General features: G+C 44.2%; 2 protein-coding genes across 4 annotated transcripts in view; one reads left to right on the top strand and one right to left on the bottom strand.

Annotated features, from left to right (window-relative positions):
• The window catches only part of Insyn2a (inhibitory synaptic factor 2A), a 56,523-nt gene extending 43,585 nt beyond the window's left edge, over window positions 1–12,938 (top strand). For 2 of the 3 annotated variants that reach the window (XM_006508103.4, XM_017322443.2), the window contains one exon: window positions 10,255–12,622. In XM_006508103.4, the coding sequence (XP_006508166.1) occupies window positions 10,255–10,438 (184 nt within the window). In that variant the 3' untranslated portion in view covers window positions 10,439–12,622. Of the gene's footprint in view, window positions 1–10,254 lie in introns of all 3 variants that reach the window. The other variant, NM_001143802.1, reaches the window with a different exon arrangement.
• Dock1 (dedicator of cytokinesis 1) overlaps window positions 1–18,366 on the bottom strand; it is a 502,961-nt gene that overhangs the window by 278,802 nt on the left and 205,793 nt on the right. The gene's annotated exons all lie outside the window — the stretch shown is intronic.

Here is an 18,366-nt window from a genome sequence, read left to right as displayed (position 1 = left end):
AAGCTGAAGGACACAGGGGTCCATGAAAGCTGCCAATGTCCCCAAATTGCAATTTGTCATACCTGCTTGTTGGCAGACTGAGAGCCCTGTAGGACAATGAACTTGACCCCATCTGTCTCACATTTAAACACTGGAAACCCAGCTGTCTTCTCCACAAAGCAGAAAAAACCCTGTGCTTCTAGGAGCAGTTGGCTTAGGGAGGCAGGAAGGGCATTGTGTTCAAGACCAAGCTACCTACTTTTGGATGGATCTGGTCTTGTAATACATGTGTGCCTTTGTCACGGGTAGAAAATACATACTTCACTATGAAATAAGATTTTGCCATGGAAATATACAGGGCTTGAGAAAAATACCCAAAGGACAAAAGGTCATGAAGCGCTTTCAGGAAATAAAGGCTTCAGGGGAAAGTGGCACCAGGCAAAGATTAGAAGCACTGCTATGTCAAACCCAGGCTCTCAGATTTGGGTGCCTGGGGTTCAGGGCTTGTGTTCCCTTTTCTTGTGGGCTGGTATTCATTCCCCTTTTAAGTCCTACAGAATTACAAAGAAATCCTTTCCAACTCTGAAATCCAAGAAGCTGATTATTTACAAATACAAAACAAGAAAGGGCCTGGGGACTCAGACAGGGCCTGTGCATGGCGGGGAATATGTGGCCATTTAAAGCACACCTCTCCATCAAAAATCCTGTCTCCACATCAGCAAGTGCATATGCAATGCTGCCCACAACTGACCGCTGCCCCCACTGCTCACTAGCTCACTGCAATGCCAAGCACCAGACAGTTCTAGCTCTTCACAATGGAAAATGTTGACAAAAATCACATTTTCCCCTAAAATGACACCTCTTTGATTGTGATCTGGACCAACTAAGATATTCAAATGAAGGAGAGGTTCTGCATAAAGAAAGATTAAAAGAGATTTGAGTTGGACTTTCCTTTAAGTAAAACTTTTCTGCCATATCATCCCTACTTCCTGTCAAAATATGCTTTAATTAGTTTAGAGATGTTTTAAGGATAAATGGCAGTCTTTGCCTGCAGCCTATCCCAGCAGTGCTGCTGTCAGACTAATCTGATGTCACCTCCAGTGACTCACCTTGTGCTCAGATTTGGTTTCAAAGGGAACAATGAAAGAGACCATTAGCAGATCCGCCCGTTCCCTCTTTTTCTGAACTGGTTAATTCATAAAGTAATGGTGCAATAACAGAGAAAGGAAAGGGGGTGAATTCTCATGTGTGACTTTTAATGAAAACAACAGTGAGCCAGGCTTGATTCAAAGGCTTTGGGGGATAGCACCGAGAGGTAAGAGATAGTAATAATGTTGACACTGATTAACTAAGGAGTATTGTTTCCAGACAGGAAGTTCTTCTTGAGCAGGGTTAGGACAGACTTCAGGAAGAACTGCCTACTCCTGCTTCATTTTTTATAGTATCAAGGCCACCATAAAAGTGGCTTCAAGTGACCCCAGTAATCAATCACTCTGGCAGTCAATGGACAGGGTAGCAGGAGGAAGCCCAGCCTACCCAGCCTTACTGTAACTCCGGGGTGCGGGAGAACTTGTAAGTTGTCCTATAAGGTGTCATAATCTCATCATGTGACACAGAGAGGTAAGGGAGAGGCAGGACACCATGGAGGGATGCCAGACAATGAGGGGGGTAGGTGTGAGAAGGTGGCTTAGCTATGTTTTCTAGAGCTCCCTCTGCTGGAGAGTTAGGAACTGGCAGGTACCAGAGCATCTCCAATAAAGATGGCTCCATGGAAGCAACTTGAGGACAGTATGTGACTCCCAAGAAGGAAACGCCTTAACGATACATGTTCTTACCCAAAATGATGATCAGGTTTTAGGAAAGATGAAGGAAACACACTCAAATGATTAGACAGAGTAAGGTATACAAAAAGACCATGACTGCCCTTTCTTATATCATTCCCGATTAAATTACCACACACCACTGATGAGCACACAAAATATATGGTTGGAAAGACATGAAGATATGCGACGAAGGAGGATTCTTCACTGGTGCCCAGTGTTGCGCAGAAAGGAGCTCGTCGGGGTGAGGGAGCAGGGCACAGCATAGCTAATGAAGTCTTGTTGTAGAGAGAGGTAATTGCATTTGTATGCGGAGCCAGTGCCAGTCTGAGGCTATCTCCATAGCCACTTGGAGCAGCAGTGTCGCTGCAGCCCATGTCACCCGACGATTATCTCTTAGTGGAAATACCCTTTCCAGCGCCGCTTCAATTACTCCTCTTGTGCATATTGAGTTCTTTAGCAGTCTGAACCGAGATGGGGGAAATGTGCCTTCCATCTAACTAACATACATAGCTGTATTCTAATTCACATTGTTTAAGTGGGGGTGGGGACGGTGATGGTGATGGAAAGGAACCCTTAGACAATACCTCACACAATGTTATTCCAGCATAAAGGAACTATTTTTTTTAATAAAATAAATTAAGTCAGGGGAGAAGAATAGCTTTGACAGGCCTCAAAATTCCTCTTGAAAATTCCCAACGCTAATAATCCAATCTCTCTCAGTATTCTTTTAGAATCTAAAAATACACTATCTATCTCTTGCCCCCCGCCCCCAGAATGTAAGGATTTTTCAAACCTTCAGAAACACCTTGCTTCCCTTCTGGAGACACTGTGAAGCTAACAATGGCACAGAGTAAAAGCTGCCCACATCCCCACATCTTGCTGGCAAAGCAATGACTTATATTTTATTCAGGGCAGAAGACCCCAGAGCATCCACAGCCCTGGCCTTTGGTTAAATCAAGGGGTGAAGGTTAGAGATCCTTTTTCCTGAAGTCCAAATTAGCACCAAAAAAAGAAAAGTCTGTCAATTTCATAAGGAGACGGATGCCCTGTGGTTTTAGATGAATATGGGGATTTTCTAGGGCTTAAAATACAGGATTCAGATTTGCCCCTAATTCCTGAGCTGGGTCAGAAAACATTCTCTGGGAGGTTTCAGTGATTTTTGAGTCCCGTGGTCCCCAGGCCCTCTCAGCCAAGGCCAAAGGAACAGAGCCTGCCGAGGATTCGGAAGCAGGCTGCTTAACTCACGCCCAGAAGTATCCAGGAAGCAGTGTCCCTGTCTGAGCAGAGCAGCAGAGGAGCATCCAGAATAAGGACGGGGGGGGGGGGGGGGGGTTCCGATTATAACCAAGTCCTGCGACCTGGGGCTTGAGGCATGCTAGAGTAGATTTCAGATAGGATAAAAGTTGGGCATTCTCTGGAATTCACTGCAGTTACACCCCAAAGAGAGAAAAAGCCATGCTTGTCACTGAGGATAGAATGGCAATGTGTGACTGTCTACACTTAATAAATGATTGATCCCTTCTAATTACAATGCATGATCTTGGCAAGTTCTCCTAGGATGACATGAGACATGCTAAGTACTCATATGATAATCTCATAGTCGGCTGGCCACATTCCTGCCTGCCTGGGGGAAGCGATAACAGGCAGAGCTTACCAAAATGTCTTGAGTTTACTTCTGCGGCCCTGTGGCCAGAGCAGGGCTCCCTGAGGGCTGTGACTGGCCTGACCTTCCCTCTTACATGGGCACTTGCATAAGACCTGGTGTGGCAGGTAAGACGGACAGGTTGGGGCCTCAGACAAGCATATTCCCAAAGGCCAGGGAAAAGTGAGAGGATACATTCTGGAAGATCACTCTTTTTAACCAGCTTTGTATACGATGTATGTTGATTTGTAGCTACAACCTATGGGTATTTAAAAACTATACTCATAATGCCTTTGTCATAGCAAATATCTTTATAGTCTCAATAACTGAATATTACTGGATAGGCAACTAAACTATGTCTGGTGTTTTGAAGCCTTATAGGACTGCTATAAATAGATATAGAATACATGGAACAGTGCTGGGGAAGGATAGCAAATCTACGTATAAAAATTAAAAAGCTAGTAATTATAAACCATCAACACTCAGTGGGAGTGAGATCCATATCTTCATATAGGTCAATACATATTATATAGAGATAAGAGATAAAAATACAGCCATATGCTATGTACATATTATATAATACACAATAAACAGAATCCAACAAATTGAACACACATTAAATGTAAGACAACACAGGCTGGGTAGTGCAGCTCTGTGAGTTTGGAAGGGAGGAGATTCAGTTCAGTTCAGTTTATTGTGACTCAGTAAATCCAGAGGGTCCGCTCTGGGAGGCCAGCACTGGCTAAACCACAGTGAAAGATGGAATCAATGTGGCATGTGTGTGCCTCAGTGGATTCCCAGATAGACATGGAGAACACTTGGCCAGATCATGGCACACCAGGGTATTGTGTATGACCTATGAGTAGGCAGACTAAACTCCTCTAGAAAACCCATTGAAGGAAAGGGAGACGAGCAACCTCAATTTAGACACAGCAGCAGGATGTAGACAAGGTGTTTGTCATATTGGCCATGGAAGCTTTGGAAGTGGCAAGACCAAGACCCAGCTATTTCAAGGGCAAAGGGCAAATGCCACGGTTCTGCAGTGGGGTGGTAGAACGTGTGGACAGTGGGGAGGGGAGCAGCGTGAGAGCCACTGGATCAGCGAAGAGAAAGGAAGAGTCTGCGTGTGTCTAGGAACATGGACAAGGCTGCCCCTCAGATGCTCTATGGGAAAATGTTCGGAGAAAAAAGATGGCGACTTTGGATTTTGTGTCTTCTACTGCCCGGAGAAGTGGCTGAAGATGTAGATAAACAGAGCAGAGAGAAAGAAAAGTGGTTGCCCAGATTCCTCAAGCACACAAGAGAGCCCAGCCTGGGACAGTCCCTACCACAAGCTTCCTCTGGACCATGCTGGTGTTTTCCCATACAGGACATGTCCAGACAGTCGTCGCCTGCACCCCCACTAGGTGCTTTACGCAGAAACATTACTTATCATAGCCAAAGACCTGGGATGAGAGCTCCCCGTGCTCACAGTGCATCCGCTCTTGGGAATTGCCCTCTGAGCAGAAGACTCTCAATCACCACTTCACAGCCAAGGGAGTTGGGGTCCCCAAGGTGAGATGATTTATCCACAGTGGCAGAGCAAGATGTGCAGAGTCACAGTTAGCACCAGAGACTCTGTGATCTAACTCAAAGAGAATTAAAGACAGAGGCTTGGGATCTGAATCTCGCAGGTCCACGGGGCATCGACAGGCAGGAGAAATGAAAGATTTGGGGTCTTCCACTTCAGAAAACAAGCAAGAGCTTGGGGACCACACTCACCTGCTTTTAGCTCTTTCCTGCTTTAGACTGAGAAGCGGAGAAAGACATCACCTGAGGCATTCATTTAAGCGGAGGTATGGACAATAGTTGGCAGAACCTAAGTTTTGCAGGAGGTTCACACGAGCGAAAGGAGGCACTGGAATACTATCCTGCTGCCTCCCATGAAGTGCCCAGGAGAAGTGTTCATAAGAAACTTAGCATCTTTCCCAGGAAGGAAAACAGAAGCTTAGATACGGGCTGGAAGAACAGCCTGAGATGTAGACAATGGCAAATTTCACTTCTTTAGAAATATACAGACTGTGCTGGAGAGATAGCTCAGTTGATGAAGTGTTTACCTTGCAAGCAAGGGAACAAAACTGAGCCTAACCTCAGAACAAACACACACACACAAACACACACACACACATACACACACACACATACACACACACATACACATACAAACAAAAAACCCACAGGCATCCTGCAAATACTGAAAATCCCAGTGCTGAGGAGATAGGCAAATTCTTGGAGCTAGCAGGCCAGCCAGCCTAGCCTTACTTGGCAAGTCCCAGACCAGCAAGAGATTGTTTAACAAACAAAACAAAACAAAGGCTCACCAAACAGCAACAACAAAAGGCATATGGCACATGAGAAATGGTAGGTTAATCTCAGGCCTTTATATATACATGCAGACATGTACAGGAACATGTGTATGTATGCATCAATGCATGTACACATACACAAGAAATATACAGAACAGTGATTATTATAAACTCTCATAACTAAAACTTATCTTTAAGACAAAATGATTAACTAAAGAAATGGAATGACTTCCCATCCTTTGGCCACGAACCACCAGGAGCTACAGAAGAGTGTAGCTAAGGCTTTGCAACACTTGCGAAGAGGGCTTTTGCTCACTGGGCAGCCCTAATGGGAGGTATTGTTTTAGATTTCTCGAAAGAGAATGGAGGTGCAGGCAAGAAAAGGAAATCTTTAGAGGAGTTCAATAATATACCCGGCACAATAGCTATTGACAGAGTCTCTGGATCTTTCTCTTCCATTCAGTACAAGGTACATCCTATTATCTGATGCCACCAGGGCCCACTTACCCAGAAAACACTGGCCAGTTCCCAGTACCAAAGCCAATGCAAAATTCCCCAAACTTAATGCAAGCCAAAGAAGTAACTCAAAGATAGAAGATGAGGATTTGTAGTCAAGTTGCAGAGACTGTGTTTAACCGGGGTGGTGATAGGAGGTTGGAATGTGGCATCCCATGTAATGAGCCAGAGAAAGTACCCCAGGTGGGCAAAAGAATGGCCACAGGGAGCAGGCAAGGAAAGGAGGTGATGACAGCCATCACATTACACATAGAAGTGGATGAAGGTTCATCATCTCAGAGTTAAGAGAAAGACCAAAGCCTGGGCCTACCGGCCCTCTGCCAGGCAGGCCTCCCTAAACTCTATGTGGCTGTCCTCGGAGATGGCGGACTGGAGACAGAACAGCTCTGCAGCTCTGCAGTAGACAGGACCTCAGTTCCTAGCAGGGGCCGTTTGGCCATGAAGATCAAAGAAACCTTTGCTCTAAGGCAGCCAGAGATAACCAGATACCTCTTAACCTTGTAATGCTGCTCTGTGCACTCCGCCATCTACTGCAGACCCCAAATAACCCGGAGTGCACTTGGACAAGAAGAAACTGCTAGCAGGCAGCTATGCGCAGAAGAATATACATCTTTGCTACTTAACAGCCAGAGTTCACCTATCCAGATTGAGGCTGGGTAATAATACATCCATACCATCCCAAGACAGATACACTGCGACCTGGAAGGCACAGAGCCAGCAGTGAGGAGAGGCAGGGCTCACAATCACTGTGTCCCTGAACCCCACTGCAGGCATGTCCCAGCAGGAACTCCCAGGCTTGGTGGCCATCTTCTTCTACCAAGCCTGCTGCGGACTGCAGTATCCTGAATGATCGCAAACAGGACCGTGCTCAACAGATAAAGTCGAGTCATTTCGTTAACAAGAACTCAGATTAGATTACTCTGTGATTACATGGTTCCACGGTGTGATAAATTGGTTAATGACAGGATTCCCAATGTAGTTGCTTAATGGGAATTCAATAATTGCAGGTGCCCAGGATTAGACGGTAGTCTAGCAAGTGCTAGCCACATGCTCCGTTGTAACAAATGAAAAGCTACCTGGGACAGCCGAAATGGCCTTGACATGGAAGGCGTGTTTCAGTATTAGCTTAGCTAACTGTCACATCTCACAGACTCCTGAAAGGCTCTTTTGCCTAAGCATCCAGACTGAGAATTCTCTAATGCTTTTTTTTCTAATCAGTACCAGACTCAATGGCAAAATGTGCAGTCAACACCCAACAGTAAGAACAAAGTAATAAGGAAACTATTCACTAATAGTGAAATGGTCTTTCACAGACTTGTAGGTCTGAGAATGTGTTCTTTCTAGAATTTGGTAAAACAGCAATTATCATTCCTTGAACTGGAGTCAATGGAAGCTCACTGATGATGTGGGAATTAACTCAGCCCAGCTCCCCAGACTCCTGAACCAAGACAGGATCTACTGCTTTCTCAGGTACCACAGCCCAGACAGGCTGGGTTGTCACAGGTTCATTATCTCCTAAGGTTTGCACTTTGCACAGCTGCCCATAGGAGGGCCTTGCCTCTACTGTCACTGTCACACATTCTAGATAGGTGGCACATGAGCTTCAACTCTCCTTCCTGGAACTAGAATCTGTCTCAGAGAGGATTTCAACAGATTCCTGAATACTGTCTTCTGCTTCCACACCTGCTGTGCCGTCCATACACATGCATGTGTGCATGTATACACGCGTGTACACACAGACACAGATAACGCTCACTGTTCTTAAAGTAAGTGAACATAAAGCTTCTTATGGGAAAAAAAAAGGAGAATAGCCATTAACTTTTCTTGAAATTAAAAATAAAAAAAAAAAAACCTCAGTGATATCACAGCTTTTGACAATAAGGAAAATGCTGTATGGAAGTTAGAAATCATAAACTGGCCCATTCAATAGGCTTGAACTTATTTTTAAGACTCCAGATAATACGGCTTTGCTGTTTTGTGTTTTGAAAATGTCAGAATTTGGCTGGGATTAATGGTTCTCTAAATGGATAGGATTTTGTGCTTATAGATGATGGTTCACGGACGGTCCCCCTGGCTACAGAATGTTATGAACAGTCACTGAACTCTACTGACATTTAGTCTAGCATCTGAATAAAATGAGAGGACAGAGTGGAAGACTCCAGAGACCTAGTCCAAACCATATGATCTAAAAAGCAGGTGATGGGAAGAGAGGCTCTCCAGTGCCACACCATCACAGAAACACAGTGGGCCAGAGGATCCATTAGGAGCAGAGTCTAGCAGACCATCATCCTTCCCAAAGACACGAATAACAACTGCAGCACACGGACAGCACTCCTTCCAGCATCTTCCTAAGTAGCAGTGTATATTTTGAAACACATCTCCAATCTTATCTTTCTAACACAAACATCCTTGCACACTCTTGCTCCCAGGGTGTAATTACAATCTTGTATTGTTTTGACCAAACACTATCTATGCTGCTTCGTGGGAAGCTGTGTTTGATAACAACAGAAGCCTTTCAGTAGAGCTGAAGCGATACACACAGGAGTCCTCCCCAGGGTCCTCACCTAGCTGTGGTCCACAAGAATGTTTCAGACAAGTACAACTTTGCAGGAAGGCAAGCCCAAGTCAAGGATTCATGGTGGTGCCAGCCGGCAGGTTTCTCTGCTTGGAGGTGGTTACATGGGAACACACAGCCTGATGCACTGCACATGTGTGTGTCATGTGTGTGCATGTGATGACTTCTGCCTCTCCCCATGTGTGTGGCTAACTAATTTGCATGATATCCATGTGGACAATTCCGGATAGATAGTGTGTTCAATCTGACTTTCGCATTTTCTGAGGCAACAGATACATAATGGACTTTGCTTTAAGTTCTTTGTGCATTTTGCATGCACATGGTCTTCTGGTCATGTGCACACATGTGTCGAGGCAACAGATACATAATGGACTTTGATTTAAATTCTTTGTGTATGGTGCATATACATGGTCTTCTGGTCACGTACACACGTGTGTGCATGTGGAGGCCAGAAGTCACACATCTGCCTCCATAGCTCTCAATTTTATTTTAAATTTCATTTTTATTAATAACTTGAGAATTCTGAATAATGTATTTTATCATAATCACCCCCTACTCTAACTCCTCTCACTTCTACTTTCAAAGCTCACCTTCCACCACCACCACCACTACCCCGCCCCCTACACATCAAGACCAGTTGGTGCTGCCCATTTCTTCTTGGATGTGTGGACTACCTCCCAAGGCTCAGGAGTCACTGAGGCACCATGAAGAGTCTAAGAGCCAGAGGCAGGGAATACAAAGAAACATCCTCTTTGCTCAACAGGGCAGCTGCACATATGAATTCACAGCCACTGAGACAACATGTACAGTCTTTGTGTAAACTTAAGCCACACAAAATCCCAGCATGAACAAGAGACGTGGCTACAAAGTCCTTCCCCTAACTGAAGAGCTATTGGCAAATGTCAGCTGCCAGAAGAGAGACAATCAGCTGTGAGAGGAGCCCCTGTTTAATCGGCATCTTACTGTTTGAGGCAGGGTTTCTCTCTGAACCCAGAGCTCATTGATTGGCAGGTTGGCTGGCTGATGAGCTCCAGGGAACTGCCCAGACTCTGCCCCGTACCCAGCCCTGGAATTACAGACATACACCACCACACGTGGCTCTTAAGTGGGAGCTGTGGGTGGAACTCACATCTTCATGCTTGCCTGGCAAGCCCCTTCTTCACTGAGGCTTGCCTGAGAAAGTAACTTATTTTTCCAAAGAAAATGAGTCAATCTGGAATAGATCACAGTGCTTGATAGTAAAGCTATCATGGTTACCTGTGTATTACTGAACAGTGCAGTTATACTATAATTCTACTCTGAATGAACATAGCCATGATAGGCAGTCCCGGGATCTCTTGGGCCACACATTAACCCTGTGTTCTATCTTTCTAGTGTGGAGCTGGATTTTAAGCAACAAGAAGACAAACTGCAGCCTGTGCTGAGAAAACTGCACCCTGTCGAGGAAACTCAGGTCATCCCTTCGCCTTACCCTCAGGAGACTCACTCCTCCACGCCCAAGCAAAAATCCAAAACTGAGTCCAAAAAGCATGGCAGGTGGAAACTCTGGTTTCTTTAAGACTCGTGGGCTCGGGAAGACCCAGACCGTCTTTTAAACCCACTGGGATTTAAGTGAGTCCTTTTCCGAATCGGATAGGATCAAGGAAACTGCGGTGCCAACGCGTGCTCCCTGCTTCTCGCCCTGCGTACCAAAAAGGCCTTCGCACCAACAGATAATCAGCAGCAAGGGAGTGACTGTCGCCCCTTGCCAGCTGTCCTTTGCAGTTCACTGGTATGGGGTATAAAGTCTGAAATAAAACTTACGTAGTCAAAGATAAGGAAAAACTCTAACCCCCGACAGCGCCCCCTTACCTAAGAATTTGTATCGAGATGCCAGTGTTCCATACGGCAGGCTGTCTTTGTAGACAGTAGAACTTCTCATTATTTTTGGCTCTTTATTATTTTTTTTTAAATGAGAAGAGAAAGCAAGCCTTGTGTTGGCAAAGGACTTCATTTTTACCTTTCATTATGAAATAAGCAGGGGCGAGTGCAGTTTTCAGCACATTCAATTCCGGAGAAAGCACAATTTTTTTTCAAGTGGTCGGAGACCATGAATAATCTCGAAAAATGTGACTCTATGTATATCTGCCTTTGTGTGCTGTAGCGCTAAGCCAAGTGACCACATCTCAGTGTCAAATTGACACCACAGATTTAGACCCCTCTTCATCTCCAGATGGACGACATGTTTACTGTTCATTTCCCAAATGGCCAGCAGCCAGGAACCACTCCCACCCCCACCCCGAGTCATGATATGCCTTCAATCATTGCAAGCTGACAGGGTCAGAGCTCCTGGACACTAAGCTTTCTTAGAACTTGTTTTTATTCTTTGGGTACCCAAAGGCCAAGTGATGAATCTGGCAAGAATTGGGAAACAGACAGAGATACACAATGGGTAATATAGTTACCTATAAATCACGGGTGCCTAGGCTGCGGCAGAAAGCCCTGGTTCTTTTTTTTTTTTTTTTTTTCTTTTTGTAGCTCAATCCCCAGGGATGTTCTTTATCCCCAAGCGAGTGCAGCCAGGTGTTTTATATAGTTCTTTATGCTTTGTCACTACTGTGTGAGATCTGACCATCGCAGAGAGAAACTGCCTGTTTCCCTTAGCTGCTACCAATGGCCAAACTTACCATTGCCTCCATTTAGCCTATCAGAAAATTGTATTAAATGGCATACTTAGGGAGAAGCTGTGAATCAGGTGGTTTTAGGCATTTTTAAAAATCTGCCGTATAATCAAGAGTTCTCTCTTGATTTCACGTGACAACGCGAACCTCCACCCCCCGTTTTTCCGCTCATTTCTTTGCACCTATACAAGTACCTTTTTAACAGAAACCAAACTCCTCATGTGCATTAATGACGTCTCTCTGTGTTCTGCTTTTCACGTAGGAAGTAGGGGTCTTCCTTTGCCTTTTTTCCCCCCTTTTCGTATAACTTAACGTTTTGAATAGTTTGTAAGCATACCAGAAAAACCTAGTGTTGGTCCAGCACTTTCAGCTGGAACTGATGCTGATGGCAGATCAGACTGCAAACCTGCAGCTGCTCAATTTCGGGAGAGAGTCCTGTCCTTCTGATGGGTAAGAGCTAAGGCTCACCACATGCTTGTCCTCTGGACTGAAGAGTTTCATTTAGTTCTAAACATTTGAGTTACACAACAAGCTTTAACAGAAAAAAAGCTAAAAGAATATTTTGTGTGAAGACTCTTTGGGAACTGCTCACACCACACTAGAGGCGTGCTTAATTTGAAATGCAAGGGCAGGTGCGTGCGTGCATGCACGCACAAGACACACATACACACACACATGCAAAACACACTTGCGCACACACACACACATGCACACAAACGTGGAACATGCCTATGTGGAAGTACCCTACAGGAATACGAATCTGTAGAAGAGCAGTAAACAGGCCTGTGGGAGAAGAGCCCTGACCAAGCTGATCCGGTACCTTGAAGGAAGTGCAATTGTTTCATGCATACTAAACTTTAAAACACGTGTTTCATGTTTTTATACTGTTTTTAACTGATGTTATAAAAATGTTCACAGTTTTCTCTTCCTGTGTTTGAAGAATCCCATGTTCTCAACAAGTGAATGGAAGGGTTCAGCAGCTTTCTGTCCAGTGCTACACATCTGTGCTGCACATCTGTCTCCATGGGAGCATATGTGATTACCTGTGACGTCAATGTTTCCAACCAGGCTAGGGCCCCAAATAAAAAGATTGGACATGTGAGGACCAGAAATGAAACTCTGAAGATGAAGCAATTCTTCCTCAAAAGAAAAGCATCTCCCCAAACTGGAAACAAAATATATTGGCAAGCTCATTTCATAGCTGAATCACGACCTGCCAGTGACAGACAGAGGATGACCCTTCTCCTGGAAAGATTGAGCTCAAAAGTTTCATACAAAACTAAGTAAAAAATTCAGTGTCCCCTCCTATGTAGATGTACACATGGCATTACGTATAGAGAGTAAATTATTATACTTGTCATTAAATATTTATTAATTTTTAAATAAAAAAAACAAAGGTAATGATTTGTGTGGCTACCAAATTTCTTTCTCCGCCTCTGTATTTGGGGGTGGGAGGGGTGCGGGGAGAGGAGGAATCTAAGAAAATAATAATGGATAGATACTTGACCTAGAAGGCACTCTGGTGAGGTTCAAACAGATAAGACTATCAAGTGTACTCAGTGATCACTATATGCCCACCCCTGACCCAGATGAACGTTTGGCTTGTTGCCTTGCATAGAAGTAAGCTAGAAGGAGAAGCAACCAAGGATCGTGAACCTCACCACAGCATCGATTAGCCACTCGCCAGGGTATAACTCCCCACACACTGGTGGGCTGATTTTATAGGCTGCTTTTATCTGACACAGTGGCCACCAATGGAGGCAGTTTCATGGGTGTGCTGTTAGCTCAAGACTACAGCAACAGGTTCCTTCACCCATATCTCCTATCTTAAAAAAATAAAAAAAAAATAAAAAAGACCTTTCATATCTTTGGCCTCAGATAAGTATGAAGCCAATTCACTTATTGGAAGACAAATAGCTATATAACACAAATGCCAAAAATGTCATTCAGTTTTGTGAATTAATGTAAACTAATTAAGCCATAATGGGTAGCATGTGTTATGGAAGGTCACAGGTCATGGGAAAGCTCCTCATTAGCTTTTAAACACCTTAGTAATTTTAATATAAAGCACTTCCACATGCAAGAATTTCACTCGGATGATGGCGTGATTTTTATTTCCTCTGCTGTAAGCCCACTGGTAGTGAGCAACTTTGGTGGAAGTAAAAAACAAAACCTTAGGACCCAGCAATATAAAAAAGCAGGAAGGATCATCCTGCCAGCACTAAGTATAAATGACCTTGTGAAGTCAGTGCTCACACTGTGCAGACAAGAGAATGAAAATCTGAAGGCCACCAATATAGTTGTCCAGCTGGAGTGATGCCTGTATTCAAAAGTCAAGTTCCTTCCATTTGAAATATCTATAATATATTATTTCTAGAAATGAAGATTTGATCTTTTTACAGTAAGGAATTTTAAAAGCACATTGATACTTTCACTTCAAGAAAACACCAATTTCAACACCAAAGCGCATGGAAAGGGAAGTAATATATTGGTGATAAAATTATGTTAAAACTTAGTGAAATGGCACTCCTCCCCGAGGTAACATTTGTAAGTAGTGTCTTCGTCTCCTGCAGAAGCACCACAGGCTCTCATAGTGATCCCTTGCCAAGACAGCCACTCCCCCGTCAAACACTCTGCTCTTATCCATGCCCTACAACAAGTACTGAACTTTGTCCAAGACTGAGTCCAGTGAGGCAGAGGCTCTCAAGGTCACAGACAGGGACAATCCAGACAGACATTCCCCGTCCCTGAGAACTGCCCAGGGGACTCTTTCCTTAGGGGAGGCTCACATCTCTGCCTAAGTGAGTTGGTAATTTTCAGTCTTCTCGTGTGTACCCAGGCCAAAGAAAACGCTTTAGACATTGTCCTCACCCAATTACATTTGTAAAGGACTCATTATCAGAATGGAAGTCCAATCATTTGAAAGAAGCAACCCAGTAATGCAGCAGGAGAAGGAACATCCCTGCTTGTTAATCACTGTTCTCTGCCTTGTCCCATGGAAGATGCTTGTGAGTAGCTCCAGGTCACACCAAACGGCTGATCTGGCCACCTCTTTACAAAATCACTGTCCCTGACTAATATCACACATCCTGGATAGGAATGCTATAATCCTGGGAGTCTAGACAGGCTTCCAAGAGGAAGAGACAAATACAGTGAATGTAACGTCAGGCCCTGTGCAAAACTGAATGTGCCACACAAGAGTCTCTGATGGTGACTTGTACTCCTGCCACCTGTTTCATGTGGTTGTGGCCACAGATGTCTAAGGACAGATCCATTCTTCATACTTGCTTTCTTGATGGTTAAGGGTTTGTCTTAACTTCTACGTGGAGCAGAGGTTAAAAAGTCATTTTAATTCAGTATTAGGGTTATATAGCATAGCCTGTTTTCAGCATCTATATGTTCTCCATTCTACAACTGCCAAGTGCTTTGTTTATATTTTATTAGTTAAGTTACAGATTGATCTTAATGATGACACTTAGGATCAAGAAATATTTTCTCGCGTATGAAATGCATTCCCGTGGTCACTTCAAATACAATCTACTTAAACAAATGCCACATGGCAGAGTGCAAAGCAGCACTTACATAAAAACACTGCAGAGGTGGATAAAAGTGGCTGTGCATTGTCTGTGGCAGCTTGGCCACTTCTGTGTGAGGTTGCCCACTCCTAACTCTGTATAAACCAGACAGAGACTGAATACCTAATAAACCCATGGAAAAAGCAAACCCATTCCCAGTACTAACTTGGACGATGTCATGGAATAAGACTTCTAATGAAACACATCTACTCGGGATGTTTTCTTTTAATAACTTCTATTTTTAAAAAAAAAATCCATTTTGAGCCATCAGTTATACCTTCCCAGCTGATTCATAGTTATACAATTTCGACTACAGTTATGCAAAATGAGTAGCCCAAGAAGATGGAAAGCGCTGGGGCACAATGGAGTGGTGCAGCTTGAGTACAACCGCTCTCTAAACCATTTTCTGCTCTGTTTCCACCCTAGAGGACCCGCTGATGAGGCTTTTGTCCCCCTTGTCAGGGATGCTTTTGTGAAGATCCCCCGCTAATCTAAATTCACAGAGCAACAGGGTAGCATTACATTAATGTATGCGTCCCCAGCTGGAACAGACTGTGATGCCAAGGTGACACACACTCAGGAGTCCTGTGGTCCCACTGTTCTGCAAACAGCAGAGAGGGGACCTGAGGATGGCAGATGACTGACAGACACATGTGTCAACAATTCACATCTTAAATGGCCGATATCCTTCCTGATCCATCTCCACACTGTCATTGCTCATTAAATAATTACAGCTCATTCACATTTCCATTTGTGATTTTTTTTTCCATGACAGCTTGCTTTTATAAAGCAAATTCAACAGAAAGTCTTTGATTCTTTTTTTGTAAATATCCCAGTTGTTCAGAAATGGGGGAAGCTGGCTTAAGATCTCAATCCCCCTTTGACTTCTGGAGACCTCTGCTACAGTCAAGAATATGGGAAGTGGGCCTAGATATGACAGTTTCCCAAGCTTACTCATGCCCAGACAGTGGTGTGAACCTCTGATACCTACTTCATGTGAATGTGGTACAGATGAGAAGGCCTAGTGGAGGCCCTTCATACCCACCTTAAGAATATTAACGAGTTTATTTAAAGGGAACTGCTATGTGGTCCTTAGAACACAAGGGCTTCTCCAACCTTGGACACTAACCCATCACAAAACTCAGCATCAACACAACATCTGGATTTTGCCTGCAGAAGACTGTAGCATCTGTCTTATGAAAATGAAGCAAGGTAGGTATAGAAGAGGTCTTATTTTACAAGGCTGCTGCCTACATGTAGAGCAGAAACCAGAAGGGTGCTTTCGTACATTGATACTAGCTGACATAGGCCACGGCACTCAGCATTCCACCTTGGTCTCACAGCAGAGGCCAAGACAAACTGGCACTAGAACCAAGAACCACAAACATATGGGGTTCCAATGTTCTATAGTTGTTTAGGCAGTGGGGGTGGGGTGGAAGGAGCCATAAACAAGAATCTTCCAAGACATTAGTAAGTATCCAGCTCAGGCAGCCACTAAGAACTTGCTGTGGTTGTCATTAGGACTCAGGGAAAACCTTCCAAAGAGTCCAGGACCCCAAACTCTAAGAGACACTCACCACACTCTTGCCTTTATCAAGTTTTGTGCACTCTACACAATCACTCACATCCAAAACATGTGTGAACTTGTATAAGATTCCTCTCTGCCCTCCTTGCCCAGGTTTGGCTGCTAGTCAGGGACCATGCACCAAGAGATTCCAGCTTGCTACAAAAATGAAGCTCAGTTAGCGTCCAACTAGCCAAGGCTATATATCCTTAACTAAAGGTAGGACCATGTTCGCTAAACAGAAACAGAACTGTTGTTCCCTTAACCAGACACAACAGTACTGTCTCCCTAACCAGAAACGGAAAACAGGCTCCCTCCCAAACGGGACGATAACCCTCCACCTTAGACAGAGGTAAGGCTACTTTATCAGACTCCTTGGATTTACACCAACCCACCAGTTGGACCCTATTCAGATGGTGAAGCTTCAGCAGGATCTGAAAGCCCCTGAGCACCGCCATGTCAGCACCAGCCTTCAACCTAACTTATTCTAGGAAGGGTTACAATAGAACAGCATGATGCTTGCTTTGGCTGCGAGCCGCACTCTATCCATTCTATACGGAAGCATTTTCCAAGTTCCCATGCAAGTATATACAAAGTGCACTAGAGCCTGATTGCAGGGGAGCCCTCAGGTACGCTGGAGCCAACCCCCAATCTTGTTTATGGGGTTCAGTCTTCACTGACTGCTAATACACAGGATGTTCCCAGCTCCTGAGAAAGTCACATTAAGAAGATATCAAGAGTTCAATGCTGGAAAAGCCAACTCAAATGACAGCCAATTCACATGGAAGCCTGTTATTTCCTAATTCATACCTATGATAGCCAAACTTAAATGATATATCCCTAGCCAAGGAAAATCTGAACATGGCATGGTCTGCAGGTCAGAGACAAGTGCACAGTTGCACTAGACAGGAAGAAACCCAGTCTGTCTCGGGGCTACGATCCACATTCTGAGTTACCCACCTACCTACTTCACCCACATGATACCCCCAGTTGTGAAGCCTGTAGACAGGGACACAGAGCCCAGGCGAGGGTGGTTATACAACCAACAGTCAGCTTCTCCCCATTGGTTCTCTAACTGAACATGTGGAAAGGATCAGGGTCACACACCAATGAGGACCAATATGCCTTTCCTGCTGGTGGGTGGAAGACTACAAAAGCTTTTGTTCTTTCAATTAAGGAAGCGCTTTGTTTGTTTGTTTGTTTTTGTTTTTGTTTTTCTCTCTCCTGACAGGCCATCCTGCAAGGATAGCTAAACTGATATGCATTTGATAAAATGAAGTGGTAATGAGAAAGCACATGTGGGCCTCAGGCCAAATGTAACCAGATGAAACCATTTTGGGGGCTAGAGATGACACATTCTGCACACCAGCCACCATGAGAGTTAAAATGACAGTGACTATTGGAATCCGATAGAATCATTTTCCACACGTAATGAATGACCCATTGGGAGAGAAACAACTAGGATACATTTAGCAGACAATAAAATTGCTAAAGTAGATTACCTCAATAATTTTTTAAGGTGCTTCATAAAATGTTACCAAAAGTACTTTCAACATAAATACAAAGAGAGATCCCACCAGAAGAGTGAAGTCTTAGAAGAAAGCACACACCTTTGACACAACAGTGGGACTGACAAGAATCCCAGCACCGAGTGTTTCTGTCTCTGACACAATGGAAACCTTTTCCC

The sequence above is a fragment of the Mus musculus genome, chromosome 7 (genome assembly GCF_000001635.26).
Source record: "Mus musculus strain C57BL/6J chromosome 7, GRCm38.p6 C57BL/6J".
Classification (NCBI taxonomy): domain Eukaryota; kingdom Metazoa; phylum Chordata; class Mammalia; order Rodentia; family Muridae; genus Mus; species Mus musculus.
The sequence above is the reverse complement of the archived record's forward strand: the minus strand, read 5'-3'. Positions and strand labels throughout refer to the sequence as shown.